Source organism: Schistocerca piceifrons, chromosome 3, assembly GCF_021461385.2.
Source record: "Schistocerca piceifrons isolate TAMUIC-IGC-003096 chromosome 3, iqSchPice1.1, whole genome shotgun sequence".
NCBI lineage: Eukaryota > Metazoa > Arthropoda > Insecta > Orthoptera > Acrididae > Schistocerca > Schistocerca piceifrons.
In genome coordinates, this window is record NC_060140.1 from 779805029 (window position 1) to 779826838 (window position 21810).

At 38.2% G+C, this 21810-nt stretch overlaps 1 protein-coding gene across 1 annotated transcript in view; it reads right to left on the minus strand.

The window, feature by feature from the left end:
* LOC124787764 (Werner syndrome ATP-dependent helicase-like) overlaps nt 1-21810 on the minus strand; it is a 247402-nt gene that overhangs the window by 145790 nt on the left and 79802 nt on the right. Inside the window, exons 3-4 of the mRNA XM_047254645.1 lie at nt 16684-16827; nt 2286-2521 (exon numbers count right to left, since the gene is read on the minus strand). Coding sequence (XP_047110601.1) covers nt 2286-2521; nt 16684-16827 — 380 coding nt within the window. The remainder of the gene's footprint in view (nt 1-2285; nt 2522-16683; nt 16828-21810) is intronic.

Genomic DNA, 21810 nt, shown 5'->3' on the forward strand with positions numbered 1-21810 from the left:
GTCATGCAGCTTTTGTTTGAGCAAAGTGTGGAAATGAAGAAATAGTTGGTTTGTAATATTTGCAAAACACTCCTCTGGCTGATCAAATTCACAAATTCAAGCTGTCTAGTAGCGACACGTGAATTGTGTGTTACAGCAGCTAAAATGTTAGTTGCAGTTTCTTATCAGATGATGTTCTTTTTTACTGTGTGTTTTATTCTTCACACTTCTGCTTTGTTGGAATTTTTCTTCATAATGTTTGCGACTTGGCATGATCAGGATACCTTTCAGCCTACAAGCCACACTTCTGCTTTAACAAGCTCGCAACATTCACCATAAATGAAAACAATATTCACTTTTTTGATTGTCATTTACATTCTGAAAGTCTGAATAGATTCACAAGCAAGTTGTCTGATTGCTACAACAGCAAAGCATAAACTGCTGCATTTCCAGTGCACAAATGAACACACAATCAGTACCTGAGTGGCATGTTGTCAGTACACAATATGTTTGTGGGACCTCTTTTCCTGATACCTAGAGAGTGGTTTGCAACAATGTTATCTTTTTACCATGTGATAAAGTTCCACTCATGTTTCATCTTTGGAGTCCTCTTATACGGCTTTTCCAAAGTACTAAAGAGTAACATACATAGTTATCCTAAATGATTCATGATTGTTTACTGAAAAGTATATGACATAGAAAGATGAGGGATAAATGAAAAGATGGATATACTCCACAACTTTAAAAAATCTCCATGGCTCGAGTGCATGCTAGATGGCAGGCCTGTTATGGCAATCTACAGGATGGCGATGACGCATGAGAAGAGTTTTTGTGTGTTGGAATACGTGAAGTATTCATCAGTTATGAGCATTTATCATGCATTCATACATAAATAAAGGAAAGCTGCACCTGGTTACCCAAGCATTTTGCACTGGTTTCGCCAATTTTGCAATATTGGTTGTCTGTGTAAAGGGAAAAGCTTGGCGTGATCATGTGTCTCAGAGAAAACTGTGGAGTGCGTGAAAAATATGTGCAAGCTGTGAACTGGGCATTCTGCAGAAAACATTTTGGGATGTTTTGTGGCAGTGTTTGCATTTCAAACTCTGCTGTTTGCAATTGTTATTAACACCCACTGGTGTTTTGTACCCAAATGTAGCAATCTACGGGAGATGATGAATTTGCAGGGACACTGATGGTCAGCAGACTTCCCATCTGTCAAGAAAGGTGAAGTGGAACAATATGAGAGTGTGGGGTACTGAAATGCTCCATGTCCATGTGGAACTGGAAACAAGTTTGCCAAAAATATGCCTCCCAAGCCATATCCAAAACAGAGGTCTTTTTCTTCATCAAGCAGATGGTGACAGGCTCTGGCACCTGTATATGTTGCAGTTGGGGTTGGTGCCAAAACTGACTTCCACCTTTCAATAAGAGGAGCTCGATCGAGTTCAATGGAGCACAACTGTCTGCTCCTTTTTCAACAACAGTCCGCTAAAGAGAACTACCTCATCACTGGATAGGGCATGCTGATATGAGTGATGTTCCTCTGTTGTCAAGGACGCCTAGGTCACCAGATCTCACACAATTTGATTTCTTCCTTTGGAGACATGTTAAGGACAAAGTTTATATGCTAACAATGCTGGAAGCTCTGCAGGAACCCATCACTGCTACTATGATGGACACTGACGGAAATGTGCAAGTGTGATTATGGATTGAACTGGATTACCATTTGGATGTGTGCCTGGTGATCAAGGCCAAACTTGTTGACCATTTGTAGAATGTACCAGAAACTTGCTGTGTGTATATCCTTTCATGCATCATCCATCTCTCTATGTCATATATTTGTTAATAAACAATGCTTTCAAACCCAATGAATCATTTAGTCCAACTCTGTACATTTCCACAAAAAAAGTTAGTGACATAAATGATTAGCTATAAATGTTAAAAATTACTTGTTTCAGTGAAATTTCATCAAATTGTCCACCCTTACTCAGCAAAATCTGCACCTCAATGTATTTACTCATTCTGGATATATCTGAGGTGGCCTTTGATGCCTTGCCCTGTAGTGTGCTCATTACACAAATACATACAGATACAACGACCACCACCACCACCATCACCACCACCACAACAACAACAACAACAACAACAACCAGGTGGCAATATAAAACTTTAATTTGTGATTTGCTCTTTTGAATATTGTTGTTCTCTCTAATATTTTCTCAGTCTGTAATAGGTATTTTAATTCTTTATACATTTAATATATATATATATATATAAGAATATAACTGTATCTGCGACATTAATACCTGTAACTGCTACGGAAGTCATGTCCCCAGTGACTTATACAATGAGCTTCATCGACTGCAACAAGTGTCAACATGCCAGACTCAGATAGGTCCTTCAGAACTTGCTGTCCAAGGTCGCCTGAACAAAATTCAGGTGTTAAATAAACAACTCTATACTTCCCTGCCAACATTGCTGATATAACTTGCCCTGATTGTTTCTGAGCAGATCCTAAGAATGTTGCTGGGATATTTAGCACCTGAAAAGCCAAAACACATCTCTTGAGTCTGAAACCAGTATTACCTGAGAATGCATAAAATAACACAGAAAATCTCCCATCAGCTGTCCAACATTGCACTGCAGGCTTGCAAGACCTGCCACACTCCTAGTGCCTCCCTTACTGACCTGCAGAACCCAGGACAGACGGACATCTGACACAATCAACCTGTCCTCAAAAAATATCAGTTCTAGAGATTTTCCATTACTCTGGAGTAGTAATGCCTTCATCATCAAATCCACATTCAGTCATGCAAGGCTTAATAACCACCTATTTATGCATTGGGAATATTTCCATGCAACCTCACCAAGTTGTACGAATCAGCCCATAGCCAGAAATGTATTGGGCTGGTGCACAAGTCTGTAGAATTTTTTCCAGAGTTTTAATAAACACTAGATACCCATATTTTCCTTCACCACTTACAACAGTCTGCCAATGCTGGGGCAATGTTTCAATTCCTCAACTGTAGAAATCATGTGGTTCTGAAGTGAAGAACTCGTCAAGCCATGTTCGAAGCATACTTTCACTTGGAAAGGGAGTTCCTTGAAGGCTATTCAACAGAAAACAGAAAAGGTGAAAATCTGAGTGCGTAAGATCAGGTGAATAAGGTGGGCATGGGCGTTATCGTGGTACAGCATCATTTCACGCAGTTTTCCTGGTAGTTGTTCTTGGACTGCACATGCAAGACATCTCTGCTGTTAACAATAAATGTCAACAGTGATGATTACACCTTGGGGAAGCAACTCATAGTACATCATACTGCCATTGTTCCATCATATATTTGACATTATCTTTTGTGGATGCAACACAGGTCTTTGTATGGGGAGTTGCTGCTTTGTTTGGGTTCAATCAGTTACTGTTTTCCTTAGTTTGGTGTAAAGACATCATTTATTGTCACCAGTAATGAACACGATAGGAATGGTCAGTCTTGTTCATGAGCCAACTGATGATGTGCAAACACAGATGTACATACAGCCACCCACTGATTTTTGTAATTTTGGCTTAGTGCATATCGCACCCATAAATCTGATTTTTGAACCCTTCCCATTGTGTGCAAATGTTGCACAATGGTGGAATGATAAAAGTTCATCACGTGTACCTATTCTTGACTACGCAGTAGTTATTTGTGTAATCAGTGTCTTATCAGCAGAACATTTACAGAGTGGCTAAAATATGCTGAAGTTGAGCATCTTTACAAGAAGGGGGATAAAGAGATACCATCAAACTATGACCAATTTCACTTCTGCCAGCTTTCTCAAAGATATTTGAAAAGGTTGTGTTCAAGTGTCTCCTTACACATCCGACTGCAAATAATATATTTTCCAAGTCACAGTTTGGATTTATTAAGGGTTCTGATATAGTGAAAGCTATTTACACTTACAGCAAGAATGTACTTAATTCATTAGATAATAAATTAGAGGCTTCTGGCATTTTCTGTGACCTGTCAAAAGCCTAGGACTGTGTGAACCACAGCATTCTCTTAAGTAAATTAGAATATTATGGTGTCACCGGCAGTGCTGCGAAATGGTTTGAGTCTTATCAATCTAACAGGAAACACAGGGTGTTGTTGTGAAATACCTGTGCAGTAAGCAGTCAGTCTCCATTGACTGGGAATTAATTACATGTGGTGTTTCTCAAGGTTCCATCTTGGGTCCACTGCTTTTTCTTGTGTACATTAATGACCTCTCATCTGTTACATTGCCAGATGCTAAGTTTGTTTTGCTTGCAGAGGATACAAATTTGCAATAAGTGGCAAATCAAGTACAGATTTAGAAATAGCTGCTAATCAAATTTTCACTGAATTAATAAGTGGTTTAAAGCTAATTCACTGTTATTAAACTTTGAGAAGACCCACTACATGTAGTTCAGAACCTGTAAGAGATTTGCTTCCAGCATGTGTACAACATATGAAGACAAGCAGATCAAAGAGGTTGCAGTGTTAAATTTCTGGGATTACAACTCGACGTAAATTCAGTTGGGAAGGGCATACCATGGAATTGCTGAAGTGCCCAAACAAGTCTGTATTTGCAGTGAAAATGATGTCAGGTGTAGGAGATATAAATTTAAAAAATCTTGCATACTTTGCTTACTTTCATTCTATTATGTCATATGGGATCATATTCTGGGGCAACTCATCAAACTGAGCAAAAGTTTTTAGCGTGGAAAAGCATGTGATAAGAATTATTTGTGGTGTGCATTCAAGAACATCATGTAGAAACCTGTTCGAGGAACTTTGTATTCTAACCACTGCTTCTCAGTATATTTATTCCTTAATGAAATTTGTTGCAAGTAATACATCTCCATTTCCAACCAATAGCTCAATATGTAGTATCAATATTAGAAACAAAAACAATCTACATAAAGACCTAAAATCACTTACCTTGGTCCAAAAAGGGGTCCAATATCCAGAAACACACATTTTCAATAAATTGCCAACAGCCATTAAAAACTTGGTTTCAGATAAAACACTGTTTAAACAGGGGTTGAAAGACTTTTTGATAGGCAGCTCCTACTCCGTAGATGAATATCTTAACAGAGACTGTTAAGCCATCTTAAGTAAAAATATCTTTTAGATTTCAGTTCTGACAACGCTTGGTCACAACAGTCAAGATTAGGAATTTTCTGCAGGATGAAATTGTTAATAGTGTATAACAGTGTTTCATTCTGACAGAATGTTAATTCTATAAATATTAGCTGTTCAATTTTACCGCATTGTATTCATATATTTCGACAATCTCCTGACAAATGATCAGAGTAGTAAGTATAATAATCAAATATTTTATGTTATATTTTCTGACATGTTCCACACCCACGAGAATCATCTCATTTTTTGGGCCTATGGAACGAAAACTTAACCTAATCTAATCTAATCTCATCTGATATGTATCATTGTGGATTGATGTGTTTAAATGATCTTCATCAAACCCTGAAGGTCTTCCTGGATGTGGAGAGTCTCTAACTTCAAAACGCCCCTCCTTAATATGAGAAAACCATTTTATTGAGATGCTCTGTCCAATGGCATTATCCCCATGCATGGCACAAATGTTTCTGGCTGCCTCAGCTGCTGTCAATATCTCAGAAATGTTAAGATTTCTCCACTTGGCAATCCATTTTCTAATGTCCACAGCACCACTCACTACATCCAAATGACAGAATGACAATATGTTAACTCAGATAGCAACAGTGAATTACAAATAAAAAATGGCAGTCGATAAATAAAGCCATAGCAACATGCAAAACAAAAATGCTACGAGCTTATGCACCAACCTAATAATTGCTTCACCAAGTCTGTAGCTCTTTCTAACTGTGATCGTTTCCCACTACCACGTAAGCTTGCTTCAATTACCTTCCAGAAATTACAAACCTCCTTCTGCACCACCCTCTGCTACACCTCTCTACATTAAGACCAAGAAAACAACTTCAAAAGAAAGAACATTCCTCCAGCACCTCAAAAATATCTTGACCAGATCATCATCCCCACAGACAAAGACTTCACTACTGTCATTATGAACCACAATGATTAGCTGATGGAAAAGGTTGTAAAGAAGATTACAGTTTAGATCTCGTCAACAGCATGGTCATTAGAGATGAGACCCATCACAGTATTTGCCTGGAATGATTTAGGGAAATCACAGAAAACCTATAACTGGATGGCTGGACGGGGATTTGAAACATCACCCTCCCAAATGTAAGTCCTGTGTGCTAACCATTGCTTCAGCCTGCTTGGTAGATGACAGAGATGGTGCACTTGTTGACAGGCATCTCCATCAACTTGTCTTATGGCTGTGATTTCATGTCCAAACTAAGGCATGAGCTCCACCTACTCCTCAAATATCTAAACTTTTCTCAAACACTCTGCCTCCTGACTGTCTCCCTTTTCACACTATTCCCTGGGCTCCTATAATTACGTATGTTGCAAGATTGATCAAGTCCAAGCACATAGGCTGCTCCATAATGTCTTGGCACTGCATATCCACTAAAAAGACAGACCAACACTTTCAATTCATTTATCATCTGGCACTCTGCTCCATCACTGCCAATGACACTTATATCACACAAACATCCCAAGGCCAGTAATCAATCTTTCTACAGCTTAATGGCACAATAATTATTATATAAATTATAGTTTTTGTCTAGTTTGAATAGATCCTACTTTTCTGCAGAAGTCAGAAATCGAATTGTCAGTAAGCTACAAATATTTCCTTTTTTTTTTTTTTTTTTTTTTTTTTTTTTTTTTTTTTTTCTTTTGACAAAGGATGTAGCCTTAACTGGAAAGTATATTAAATTAAAAAAAAAAAAAGAAAAAAAAAACACCATTTTCCCCCCTTACTTACTGACAGTCTTTAAATTTCTATTTTTAAGATATAAAAAATATGGAATGATCCACTGAAACTCACTCTAGCCTTTTCCACAATCAAATAATATGGTTTTTGTAGCTATCATTACTCATTATGGTATTCTTTGGTCAATGAATTGTACTAAAACAAAATATTTTTCATGGACATTATTGGGATAGAAATGTACAGATGATGGTGCCACTAAAGCGGAGTTACTAAATACAGTTTTCCATAATTCCTTCACGAAAGAAGATGAAGTAAATATTCCAGAATTCTAAGCCAGAACAGCTGTTAGCATGAGTGACATAAAAGTAGATATCTTAGGTGTTGTCCAGATGGTATACCAATCAGGTTCCTTTCAGAGTATGCAGACACCTGTCTAAGCAATCATATACAACTATATACAAAAACAAAGATGAGGTGACCCACCGAACGAAAGCGCTGGAAGGTCGATAGACACACAAACAAACACAAACACACACACAAAATTCAAGCCCTCGCAACAAACTGTTGCCTCATCAGGAAACTCTTTCCTGATGAGGCAACAGTTTGTTGCGAGGGCTTGAATTTTGTGTGTGTGTTTGTGTTTGTTTGTGTGTCTATCGACCTTCCAGCGCTTTCATTCGGTGGGTCACCTCATCTTTGTTTTTGTATATAGTTTTTCCCACATGGAATGTTTCCTTCTATTATATTGCAATCATATACAACCGCGCACTTGATGAAAGGTCTGTTCCTTAAGACTGGAAAGTAGCACAGGTCACACCAATATTCAAGAAAGGAAATAGGAATAACCCATTGAATTACAGACCCATATTATTGACCTCAATTTGCAGTAGGATTTTGGAGCATATACTGTACTCGAACATTACGAATCACCTTGAAGAAAATGACTTACTGATACATAATCAAACAATGGAAAATCCAGGATGGAATGTAACACACTGCCAAACATGATACCCCCTCATCTCAATGACTGCTTCACATCCTGTGCCATATGGATCCTTACCACCAACACCAGCTTTTCTGAATTGCGCAGGTGGGAATTTTCCCTGCAATACATCCTACGTTCCCATAACCACCTGGCATCAACCTTCGTTAGTGACTAAACAGCTGTCATTACACCACCACACCCAGTCTTTTAATTTCTTTCTATTTTTATTTCTCTCCTTTCTGCTACTTACCCCCTCCGCATCTTCTCTCCTACCCTCTGTCTAAACTACAACACTTCATTGTCCGCCACTCCCACCATACTATCCCTCCCTCTCCCCACCCCAGCCTCCTCCTTACCCCCACCCAGTCGCCACTCCCATCATGCATTGGTGCTGTGGCTCACAGTGTAGTTTCAGCTCTCTGAGACTGCATACGTGTGTGCAAGTTGCGCTTGTGTGAGTGTGTGTGCGCGTGTGTGTATGAGTGTCTACTGCTGACAAAGGCCTTAATGGCCAAAAGCTATGATTGTGTGAATCTTTTTATTGTGCCTGTTGCGACTCAGCATCTCCGCTATATGGTGAGTAGCAACTTTCCTTCTCTCGTATTGTTATTGATACATAACCAACACAGATTCAGAAAATATCATTCTTGTGCAACACAGCTAGCTCTTTATTCCCATGAAGTAATGAGTGCTGTCGACAAGGAATCTCAAATCGATTCCATATTCTTGGATTTCCAGAAGGCTTTTGATACCGTTCCTCACAAGCAACTATTAATCAAATTGCGTGCATATGGAGTATCGTCTCAGTCGTGCGACTGGATTCGTGATTTCCTCTCAGAGAGGTCACAGTGCGTAGTGATAGACAGTAAATTATCAAGCAGAACAGAAGTGATATCTGGCATTCCGCAAGGTAGTGTCATAGGCCCTCTGCTGTCCCCGATTTATGTAAACGAGCTAGGTGATAATCTGAGCAGCCCCCTGAATCTGTTTGCAGATGATACTGTAATTTACCATCTAGCAAAATCATCAGACGATCAATTCCAATTACAAAATGATCTAGAGAGAATTTCTGTACAGTGCAAAAAGTGGCAATTAGCACTAAACAAAGACAGGTGCGAGGTCATCCACATGGGTACTAAAAGAAATCTGATAAGTTTTGGGTACATGGCAAATCGCACAAATCTACGGGCTGTCAATTCGAATAAATACCTAGGAATTACAATCACGAGCAAGTCAAATTGGAAAAACCACATAGATAATATTGTGGGGAAGGCAAAACAAAGACTGTGCTTTGTTGACAGAACACTTAGAAGACGTGACAAACCCAATAAAGAGATAGCCTACATTACAACATTACACTTGTCCATCCTCTGCTGGAGTATTGCTGCGTGGTATAGGATCCGTACCAGGTAGGATTGACGGAGGGCATCGAAAAAGTGCAAAGAAGGGCAGCTCATTTCTTGTTACTGGGCAATAGGGGTGAGAGAGTCACTGATATGATATGCGAGTTGGGGTGGCAGTCACTGATACAAAGGCGGTTTGCTTTGCAGCGAGATCTATTTACGAAATTTCAATCACCAACTTTCTCTTCCGAATGTGAAAATATTTTGTTGACATCCCCCTATGTAGGGATAAATGATCATCATAATAAAATAGAAATCAAAGCCTGAATGGAAAGACTTAGGTGTTCCTTTTTCCCATGCACCATTCGAGAGTGGAATGGTAGAGAAGTAGTATGAAAATGGTTTGATGAACCCTCTGCCAGGCACTTAAGTGTGAATTGCAGAGTAAGCATGTAGATGTAGATGTTGCTACTGAAGCCTACGTTCTGCCTGCATTTGTCTTGGTGTACTGTCAAGACAAAATTCCAAGTTCCTGTAGCTTGGTGACACAGTAACATTCTGAAGAAATTAATTCAAGCTCTAGTTGTCTCTGCACATTTATGCACTCATGACACAAATGCCTTGCCCGTACCCATTTGTGAGCATTTACAGAGTTAAGAGAAAACTCGATTCATCACCTACTTGGTGTTCAAACCTGCTGCTTTCATTCTCTTGATTTTCTCGCTACCCCACATGTCAGGTTGCATTGTGTTTTAGCAAGTAGCGCAGATAAAATGATATTATGTGGATTGTCTTGGAATGAGCTACTAAATTTAAGAGAGATACCGTTAGAACAAATGCATTGCAGCTGTTTGTCTGATAGTAACAAGACATTTATAGGCATGTTGAGACTGAGAATTTTCAAATTATTACACCCATCACCTTGTTATGACTTTTTCTCTAGTTTCAACCTGTCCTTCAATTAAAAAGTAGTGGCGAATCCAGTCTGGTATCTACTGTTCACACAGCAAATTATGTAATGTTTGAATAAATAACTTTGTGGTTGACAGATTGTAGTGGCAGGGGACAGTGTTGCCACTGCACAGCCTCTGCCAGTGCCTATTAAACAGGCAACAAAGCGAGCATGTGGTGATGGAGAAAGAACTGCAATTGGCCAGTAGCTGGCCCTTACCACTTGACACCCTGGTTCTTGCCACTCGACACACTGATACATCAATCACAGTTATTTTAATCAAACTATAATAAGCTGCTAGGAGAGTTAGCATCAGAACAAATACAGATATTTTAAGTGACATGCCTGTTCTGAAGACACAATTTTCTCACTGAAAGTGTCAGCAATGTTGTAGGTGGCTTACACCTTGAAATGACATTGATGAACTTGTGAATGTGTAAATTTCTCAGGTCAAGTGGTATAGCCCAAAGCAAATCATGACCCCCCCCCCCCCCCCAAATTACAAAATAAAATGTTTTCCTTATCACAGTGTACCATCTCAAAATGAAGAGGATATCGACAGTAACAAAAATCCTTCTGGTACTCCCTGGAATAACCTCTTATTATGCACCCATTCGTAATGAGACCCTCATCATGCCTTAGTCATGGTTATTATAAACTGTAAAATGTACCTATACACCCAAAAAATACTATTTTATCTACCCTACCAATTAGCAAAGATAATCTGCAATTAGTCCTTAGTCATTTATTTTATGTCTTCAGATGAAAGATAAGTGTTAATTTTTATATTTTATATACAGCCTTGAGAGTTCTCGGTATAATGACTGACATAGTGAGACAACATTGTGATTTTTCAAGGCCAGACTTAAAAAAGAAAGTTAAGATCAGAGAAAAAACACAGGGAATTGCCTTGAATCTCTGTCATGACCTATTTGATGTGTTAAAATAGCAGTTTACATCAGTCAATATCAAAATCTGGTCATCTGCCAGTGCAACATGATTTCATGTTACCTATGTGGCATGATATTTACAACCAACCCTCAAAATGTGCCAGCAACTTGTCAATAAGGTGTAAGTATCCTTTACTAAGTTCTAATATTATTGTCAGAATAAATTCTGTGAACTTATTCTCCGTACGTTGGTTCCTATAATTGAAATTAAAGTACATAAGGATATGAAAAATGCTGCTACCCAGGATATTAATGGCATGTGAATCACCCATTTCTATGCCCATTATGAATATTAGTATTAGCATCAGTAGTAGTGCAGCAGCAGCATCACAGCATTGCTTCACGCTAAATTTGTGTACAGCTAGCCAATCCTGCAGCAGCAAGCACCCCTCATATATATCCATTATTCTCGCACCTGCTTTCGTCTGAACCTCCACGAGCTGCCATCCTCGACTCCCAGCCTCCTCTCCAGTAACTTCTTGCTGTTCCCCTCCCTCATCTTTTCCTCTCATACCTTCTTCCACTGCAGTCCTCTTCTTCCCCCAAGAAGCAATCCCCCTCCTCTTCATCTCTTTCACGCACACCATTTTGTATTGTTAACATTATTAATTCAAATTTTGAAACTGGATCTGATGGGCCATATGTCTCCCCTCTCTTTCCTCCCAGCATTTCTGTAGCCCCTCCTTGGTCTACATATCCTGTTCTCCCCCTTTCTATTTTTGTACACAAAAATCAGTTGTTATGGCCCTCCTCCCAAGCAGCTACATCTTTTTCAAATTGCTCAACCTAGAATGAAGGTAATAAGGAAGCACAAGTAACTGGCCCAGGGGGATAACTAGGACATAGTGTCTTCCCCCAAGAAACAAGTGGCTATTTAATTCTTTATATCACCACCAGAAGAGAATTAAGTATTTTAACATTGAAAAACAATACACTGAAACTTACTGTAAAGACGACCCATTAAGTTGCAGACAGGCACAATTAAAAGGCATTCACATAGCTTTCAGCCACAGTTTTCATCAGCAAAAGAGAAACAAACACCATTCATACACACAAGCAAGCACACCTCATGCACACATGACTGCCAGCCCCAGCACCTCGGGCCAGAATGCTACTATCATGTAGGATGCAGGCAGAAATTTTGATTATGCCTGTCTGCAACCTAATGTGTCTTCTTTATGATAAGTACCAACCTGTCTTTTCCTACATTGCTGATATTCATACCTGGAGTTTCCATTGTTTAATACCGTGAATATCATTCATGAACATCTGTCAGGTATAGCTAGGCTGTAAAGTTTTCAACTGTTTTCTCCACAACAACATGGTGTCATGGGAGATTTGATGGATTCTCACACCAACCCAGTAAGTGTTAATTTCCTATTGACTGTTTTGACAAGTGCTTGTTTCTGATTCTTGAGTAAGCGTTTAAATTCTAGTATGGGTGGCCCAGATAACCCCAACAGATTTATGAAACAAGGCTACTGAGCCAAATGCTTGGCACAACTGGGCCATGTGGATCCAGTTGTTCCTTAAAGGAACCATTTACCCCATTTTTAAAGTAACTTTTACAGCCCTACTGCAATAATTAAATGTAGATTAAAAATAAATTTAAAGGTAATCTTCATAATGAAATTAATGCAACTTTTACTTAGCATAGATCATGGTGCAGACATACAGGAGAAAAACACAAAAAGGTGCTAAAGTTAGTTACTTAGCTGAAGACCTGAAATAAGCCCTTGATAATGTGAAAAATGAAAATAAGATTAATTGTGATGTGCCTGTTTTCTGCAGCATCCCTCACTGCACAGTAAAACATTATGTTAATGGCACATGAGGGGTACACATCATGAGAAGTCAGAGGCGGTGGTGGTGTCATTTTATTTATTTCCAAAAGATGAACAATGGAAAAAATGGGTTTTTGGGCTGTCATCAGGACATTCTGGATATTGTGAAGTGTCACATCAAACAGAACACACTACAATCATTATTCAAAAATCAACAATCACGCATGGAAGGGCTTTTCTTATTTTTTCATTCATGGAAACCCATTCACTTTTTAAAAAAAAAAGAAACCTGAAAGTATTTAACATTCTCATTGTATTCAGATCAACCCATGTGTAATTTATTGACAAAATTATTTAAATGGATAGATAAAACATCTACTCATCAAGCAGCAGCAGAACACACACATAAAAGATTGTTGTAATTGGCAAGCTTTCAGAGACATTGGCTTCTACTTCAGGCAGAAAGGTTGAAGGGGAAGGAAGAAGGGTGAAGGAAAAGGGCTTGAGAGATCTAGGAAAAGGGATATATTTTGGGAAAGTCACCCAGAACCGGGTGTCAGGGGAGACTGACCGTACAGGTTGGGAAAGAAAGATTGATTGTTGGGGACTGCATCGGATGAGATTTGAAAACCTGAGAGCTTAAAGGCGGAAGACAGGGTAATATGCAAGACAGGGATTACTACTAAAACATTGGTGGTGAAAAATAGATGGGAAAGACAATGAAAGATGTAGAAAACTAAAATGAAGTAAAGCAAAGAGTAGTTACAATGGATAAATGCTGAGACGGAAAAAATTAACGTATTTTAAGGCCAGGTGGGTTGCAAGAACCAAGGACATGTTGTAATGCTAGTTCCCACCTGCGGAGTTCTGAGAAACTGGTGTGTGGGGGAAGAATCCAGATGGTGCGTGTGGTGAAACAGGTGCAGAGTTCATGGCGTCATGGAGTCATGCTGTAGAATATGCTCTGCAACAGGATATTGCGAGTTGCCAGTATACACCCTCTGCCCCTGTTCATTCATCATAATTGATAATTTGGTGGTAGTCCTGTCAATGCAGAAGGCCGAACAGTGTTTACATTGATAAGACAGGTTAACATGTTTTGTGTAGAAGTCAGTGAGGGAGGTCAAATGAATATCTGACCATTCAGTAACATAATAAATCACATTTATGAAAAACACAGTTTTACATAGCAATTTCATTATGTTTATATGATGATTTCTGTCCAATAATATGTATTTCATTTGTTTTGTTGTGTGGGTGAATGAAGGAATAAATGTGGCATACGTGTGAAATATGAATTATTGAAATAGTGAGTGACAAAGTGAGCATGAGCACGGAAATCTGACTCTGCAATTCTGATGTGAGTCACATACATGGGGTGAAGATGGTAACTGTAAAGCAGCCAGTTCTTAACACTTTGGGATTATAAAACTCATTTCAGTCGTACCAATTAAAGGTGAGGCTAATTTGTTTGAATTCTTTGGTAATTTCATTGAAAGATTTCAGAACAGGATTGGTCTAAGGTGAAAATGTACTGGATTGTGCAGATTATAATCAAAAAGCCGGCCGAAGTGGCCGTGCGGTTAAAGGCGCTGCAGTCTGGAACCGCAAGACCGCTACGGTCACAGGTTCGAATCCTGCCTCGGGCATGGATGTTTGTGATGTCTTTAGGTTAGTTAGGTTTAACTAGTTCTAAGTTCTAGGGGACTAATGACCTTAGCAGTTGAGTCCCATAGTGCTCAGAGCCATTTAGAAATATAATCAAAAGCCGATTGGCTACTTTGGGATTCAGTCAGTCAGAGAGACATTTCATGAACAGTTGTGAGGAGTTGGTGGCAGCTTGTGGTGACTGGCTGTGTTGCACTGAGCTCTATAAAATTCTATTAGGTTTGTGTAATGGTGAAATAGAGAATTTTGTGTGAAGTATCAGAACATTTTTCAGGAAAAATATAGATGATTTATACGGAAATTTCAGATTATTTCTTTTGTGCAAAGGGAAACTTCCTATCGAAGGACAAAATATTCCATATAATATAATGTGCAACTGTAACTGATAACTTTATACTGTGTCTGTTCACTATCAGTTCTAGGTGAAAACCTTAAATAGGCTACTAGACAGAGAAAATGTGTTGTGCGTGTGGAAACTGTATTACAAACTGTATTAAATATTGGCCCTTTAGTTTCTGAACTTGGTAGCAAACAACTGTTCATAAAAGTGACAGTATAATGGAATTTAAATTCAACACCTTTCATTCATTTGGTAATTTAGTCAGTCTTGGAAAAATTAAATCATTTCCATCCTGTTGACATATGTAGTACAGCTAGGTTTATATGCATAGCTTTCTCAGCTGAAGAACATTATACATTGCTTCAGGGCAGACAAGATTATGAAGAAATCACCAAATGTGAGTGACTTACTATGTTAGCAGGAATCTGGACAACAAACTAGTCCACTGCGCACCTCATAATATTCACATTCTACAATTCATCGAAGTATTACTACTACAAACACCTGCCAGTAATACATCACTTTCGACACTGGTAATAATGGAACTATTTAATTGAGCGGATTTTTCTGTGTAACTTTACTGTTCATCAACAGGTACAGATGCCCTGAATCAGAATAATACAGCTTCTATGGAGTATAGACTGGCTGGGTCCAGTTACCCCAAAACCTTGAGGTAACTGGACACATGTAGGGAGAATGTTTTGTTTTGTTATAATTTTTCTTTAACACAAACATTCATCCTACTCCATCAGAGCTGAGCCACCTGTGAAAGGAGCCACATAATAGCAACTCTGCTGTGAACACTGCACAGCTTTTTATTCTGGTATGACTATCAACCAGCTGTCCACCAGGATGAATGGCCAGTGCCAAATTGTTGTCAAGAATGAAGTGGACCAACCACGGTCACATAAACATGCTCAATTTCAAATGCTGCATCACGACCCAGGCCATCTGGATCCTTCACTTCATCACTGGTTTCGAACTATGCGGGACGGACTTTTATTGCTGCAACACATACTTCACTGCCGTAATCATCCTGCACTCTATCTCCATAAACCCACTGTTCCCATACCCTCCGTCCAACAGTTTCCCTTCCTCCATCCTATATCATCTTCTCCCAATTCACATCCCCACATCATCTTCAGTGTATGCTGCTCCCACTGGCTCTAACAACTGTGTATCATAAGCCAGCCCATACACCTACCACCCTGCATTCCTCTCTGGAAATCCGGCTGCCTGCCTCTGACACTTTAGCCATGAAAGCTAGCAAGTTTTCTTTCTCATTGCATGTGCCTATTGACAACTCAATTTTTCCACTTTTTAGTCAATGGTGTCCTTTAATCCACAAGTATACATTCTAACAGAACTTTCCTACAACAAACATTTAAAGAGTGTTTCAAATAGAGTATTTTAACAAGAAAGTTTCATTCTATAACAAAAGAGTACCTTAAAGATTATCTTGAATAAAACATTAGAAAACCTTGCTTTAAAGAAAAAAGGATTAAATTCATGTAGTAAAATTATGGCCCAGTTAGCCCATTCTTCTTCAGCACTGATTCTATACATGAGTTCCAGCATTTTACTGCAGTTCTAAAACTATACTTTTGGTTTCTTGTAATATATAGTCAAACTGACAAGAGTTATTACACAGCCGTAGGTGTTGTTCACTACCTCAGCAACATGGTATTTACTAAGTATGATAGTTAAATGTAACTAACAAAAACAGAAACAGGCATTTTATTAAAATTGATGTGTTGTCCTTCAGCAGACAGGTGACAAAACACAACAGAGAAATCACAAATAGATTTAAAATTCTATACAGTTTTGTATTTAAATTACCTGCAACGCACATGTTTGATCTTCCATAAGTGATATGAGCGGTGTAATAACAAGTGAAAGTCCTTGGCTGTACACTGGAGGATACTGGTAAAGTAAACTTTTACCATATCCTGTAGCCATCACAGCACAGCAATCTCTCTTTTTCTGGAAACACAATGACACTAATATATAAAGTATCTTATTTATCATCAATTTCTACCATTAGACAAACTTACAAATTATCAGCAGTTGGTACAAAGGCTAGTAGCCACACATCAAACAAACGTAATGTAATGTGAACAGACGAAAGAATCATTAATTGATTCACTCCCTGTTGTCTTATCGAATTGTATCCTGGGGTAGCGCACTTAAAGCAAATAAAATGTTTATTCAACAGATGTGAGAAGTAAGAATATAGTGGAAAGTAGATAACTGTACACACTGAGAAGCCCTTTTAAGGATCTTGACATTATTGCACTCACTCCCCAATACATTTACTCCTTAATGGCTTTTCTTGCTGATAACAAAAATCAGTTTCAGTTGAACAGTGACTTACACAGTCACAAGGCAAGACACGAAAATAATAATCATGTAGACTGTCTCCTTGACTCGTATTTGGAGTGTGTACTCTGGTAGAAAATATACATCAAAATCCTTTTCAACATAAAGAGAGAATTTGGAAATCCTATCAAAAAAAAAAAAAAAAAAAAAAAAAAGAAATGAACCTTATTCGCTACTCTTTCTACAAGTCATCTAGATTCGGAAACGGAAAACTCTGTTAGGTACATGGCAGGTAAAGCTATATGAAAAGTAGTAATGTACTATAAACAGGAGAAATCTTCTTTGAAAAATACCACTGTCATCACCAGGGGCACCAACTTATAAAAAATTGCTGGGGGAGGGGGGGGAGGGGGGAGGGGGGGGGGAGGGTCTTGTTCCGTGAAATTTTCTAAATTTTAGATGAAAAATAGTGAGTTTGAAAGTTTTTTTAAGCATTTTAAAGTCATGTGATCAACATTAGAACCCCAAAAACTGGACTCTTGATAACTCGACACTCTGGGAAACTCAACAAGCCTGACACATTTTTTGGCTTTGTAAAAAGAAACAAAACATAAACATGCATGGTATTTTCGTAAAAAGCTAATTTAATTTACAGTAATAATCATGCTTATAGACTATTACAGAGCAGTGAATATAAAGACTGAAATTGTATTCAAATAAATCCTAAACTATCATTAAAAGAATAAAATAGAAAATATTCCTGTCACACAGTAATAGCACTTTGATTAATAAGTGAAATAGCTAATTTAAGCTTACTTTGAATAAGGATCAGGGTTCATTAAATAAAAACAATATCTTAAAGTTAATACTTTAATACAGTTAATAAGGTTAATACAGTATGTCTAATACTTTCAGGGAAAAAGTATGTAAATAGCAGGTTTTAGTTGGGTCTTACACCTTAAAAATATTTAAGTATTTGAAAATAACTAATACAATATTATAGTATTACATTAATACAGTACTAAACTAGTACTAATATTTTGAAACTGAAGATTTAACATTATGTATGTATTTAATTCTCTGTTTTATAAAGATTTTTAATATTGCTCTAAATGCCATTATTAGTGCTAGAGTGTCTTTAGAAAGGTGAAAATGTCAACTGTGACTGGATTACTGAATATGAAGTAGTTGATGACTGGTCGGATATCCAATTCATCCAAAACATCTCGGTGGGCATGAAGAACAGCCAAGTTGTTCAATCGCTTCTGTCCCATTGTTGATCGGAGATATGACTTCAGACATCTAAGGGTGCTAAATGACTGTTCAGCTGTTGCTGTCATCATTGGAACTACTTGGAGAAGCTTAACCATCACACATGTTTTTTTAAGACCAGTTGGTTTTTATTAGCGATATCGGCTAACGTATTCAAGTGTGAGTGCAGTCTCTCAATGTCTAGGTCATTTTTTAAATACTCAGTTGATTTTTCCAAATTTGTTTCACCTCTGTTTACTAAAAGCAAGCACTCTTGTTCAACTGCAATGAGCTTTGAGAGTCCAGTTGAAGCAAACCACTCAGTAATGCAAGATTGCACCATTTAACAAACTTCAATGTAAATAGCTTTGTAGTATTCCTTTGGGGGTTTTCATACTTCTTTAGTATACTTCGATTCCCAGGAAGTGAAGGACCATCAACTTGTGAAGGTTTTTCTTTTAAACACAATTCCCAAAAGCGTTCAAAGCTATCACGCCTTCCATTCAATATACAAATCAAGCCCTCATATATTTTTTCCAGATCAGCAGCACTTAGATAAGGGCATTGAATTTTTTCATTGACATCCTCTAATGGGTTCATTGTGTAAAAAGAAATAAGTCTTGAATTGTAACATTGACACAAGGTAGCCTCCACATTTGTAACCTCCCTCTGTTTTGTCCTCTCCAGAAAATGTTTCAAAAAACTCTAGAAGTTCTTCCAAGTTTTTCAGTATTCTCAAGATACTAGAAGCTCGCATAGTCCATCGAGTCAGGCAAAGGGGTCGTAGACCAGATTGGTCGTTGGCCTTTTGTTAGATTCCCATACGGTGTTTATCAAGTCCTTGGCTAAGGCCTTAATACCCTCATAGACGTAAGACGGCGGAGACTAACTGCCAAGTCTAAATGGTGAGCAGCACAGTGCACATAATGTGCTTTTGGTTGTATATCCAAAACTAACTTTTTTAGTACTTTGAACTTACCTCTCATATTCGAGGCACTGTCACAGCACTGTCCACTTAAGTTATCCATTGACAAATCAAGATGAGCAAAAACGTCTTTTAAAATACTAAACCGAGTTTTTGATTCAGTGTTGGGGGTCTTGTATAAGCCAATAAAATCTTCGTTGATGATTAAGGCGTCATCGACAATACGAATACAAAATGACACTTGTTCGTGAATCAGAGAATCACTTGTTTTGTCAACAATAATATAAAAATGTTTAGTCTTCTTGGTTGAAGCCAATACCTTTCTCAACACAGACTTTCCTAGTAGATCAATGATCTTGTTTTGAATATCGTGGGACGTCCACTTATACCCTGAATGCCCTAACCAATCTTTATCTCAGGTATGTCATTCCTTCGGAGTTGCAACAAGTGAAAAAATCTGAGTTTACATCTTCGTGCCCTCTAATTGCTAGTCCTTGTCGGCATAGAAATCGCACCGTAGTAAAATTTGTCTCAAGAGCTAAATGGCCTTTCTTCATATCACTATCTAACTGTTCATTCAAATGGGAGATCACACTTCAGTTGGTGATAGAATTTAGTTTCCGAACACCTTCTTTATGCGTAAACGTATTTTCACGAAGACGGAATTTTTCCAAAGCCTTTTCCAGTTAGAAAACCCTACGGAAGTAAATGTATTTTTTTTTTTTTAAATTGTAATAGATATTTAGCACCTGCCTCTTTGCAGATTTTTTGGTAGATGCTTCATATTCTAGCCATATATATTTGATCGACAACGACTTCTGAAATGATCTTCCCTGACCGGATTGTCCAGGTTTCAGCTGTGAACAGTCCTTGCCTGAAGATGACGAAGTAATTGACAACACAATAATTGTTGGATGTTGACCTGTGGTATCATCAACATCCAAGTGCACCTTTTTGGTAACAAATTTATCCATTGCAAACTTAATTCACAATACACTAAGAGACTAAAGTAAATGAATAAAATATAGTCATATAAAATAGTCCACTAGACACTAAAGTCGGAACACTAAACACGTCTGCAGCATGCACTGAACAAAACTATCCACACTGAATGACTGCGACAGCAGGGTGGGCTTTATATAGCCGCGGCGTCGAATTGTCTCGAAACATCTGCCTCGTTTAAAGTATATCTGGGTACACATCCTGGGGAATGATGCTGGGGGAGTGACAGAAAGATGGGGAAATGGTCACTACCACACAAGTCATCATGTGCACTCCAATGGATAGATGGCGGCGGTCCCTGTCCCGCTGAGATAATTTGTCCTTTTAGGACAATTACCTGAGCAAGCACCCACGCCAGCAAAAGGTTGGCATGTGTAGAAGTTTTCGTTTTGGAGTGACAGACATGTGAGTATTGATAACTGAAGTTGGTTAGTAACCACTGCAGTATACAAGGGGCATGGTATTGTCGTCTGAACAGTATGTCCTCTGAATCGACTTCGAGACCTTCTATTGTCGCTAACGAGCTGCCAGAAATAGTAAGTACACTTCTATTACAATGGAAACTTTGTACAAACTTGCACGAATTGCTGTTTGTGGAAGACTGCAAAATGCGTTGGATGTTTTTCAATTAGATTTAGTACAAACTATACAGGAAGATATTCTGTTGGAATTTCGTGTTTCGAAATTTAATTTCATGTTAAATTCGTATAGGTTGCCAGAATGTTATATATTTAATAAAAGTGAGAATGTTCCAATGATTTGTGAGATCGTAAATGATGCATTAGAAGCTTGTGCAAAAATAAGAGCAGGAATTCCAGTTCCATGGGAAACACTTGGTTTAATCACAATGTCTTCTTTTGACATTTGTACATTCTGGCAAAGTAGATTCAAAATTAAAGTATTTTTTTACGAAGTAACTTACAAGCATTTTGTATATACTATTTGTGAGAACTGTTTATATAAATTATCCGATTCATGGCAAAACGTGCTACTGCAACCACTTCTTATTGGAATGAAAATTAATATGGTAATGAAGAGACCATCATTTTCATATGGGGTAACTTGTCCACCACATATTAAACAATATAGTCATTGGTGCATGTTTTGTGCAAATACTCCATTGTTCAGAAGTGTACGTTGTGGTGGCTCGTTAAGCAGTGTATCGGATTCAGAGGAAGACGACGCTGATATAGCTGATTTGTTGTTTGCAGATTTGTAATGGAGAATCTGTTGGAAGCCGTCCAGACGATCTTCACTCTTTTGGAAGCAGAAATACCAACACCGTCCTTGAAGGCAATGATATACTTAATGACGAGATTGAATTGCAAGCTGGCACAGGGAGATGGACTCTTAGGCGAATACATCTTTACCATTTTGAACTATTTGACGCAATTCGAAAGTTCTTCATTAGTCTCGTCCTTTGGTTTCCAGAGCTTCTCCGAATATCTGAGATCTCTGAAAGATAGTAT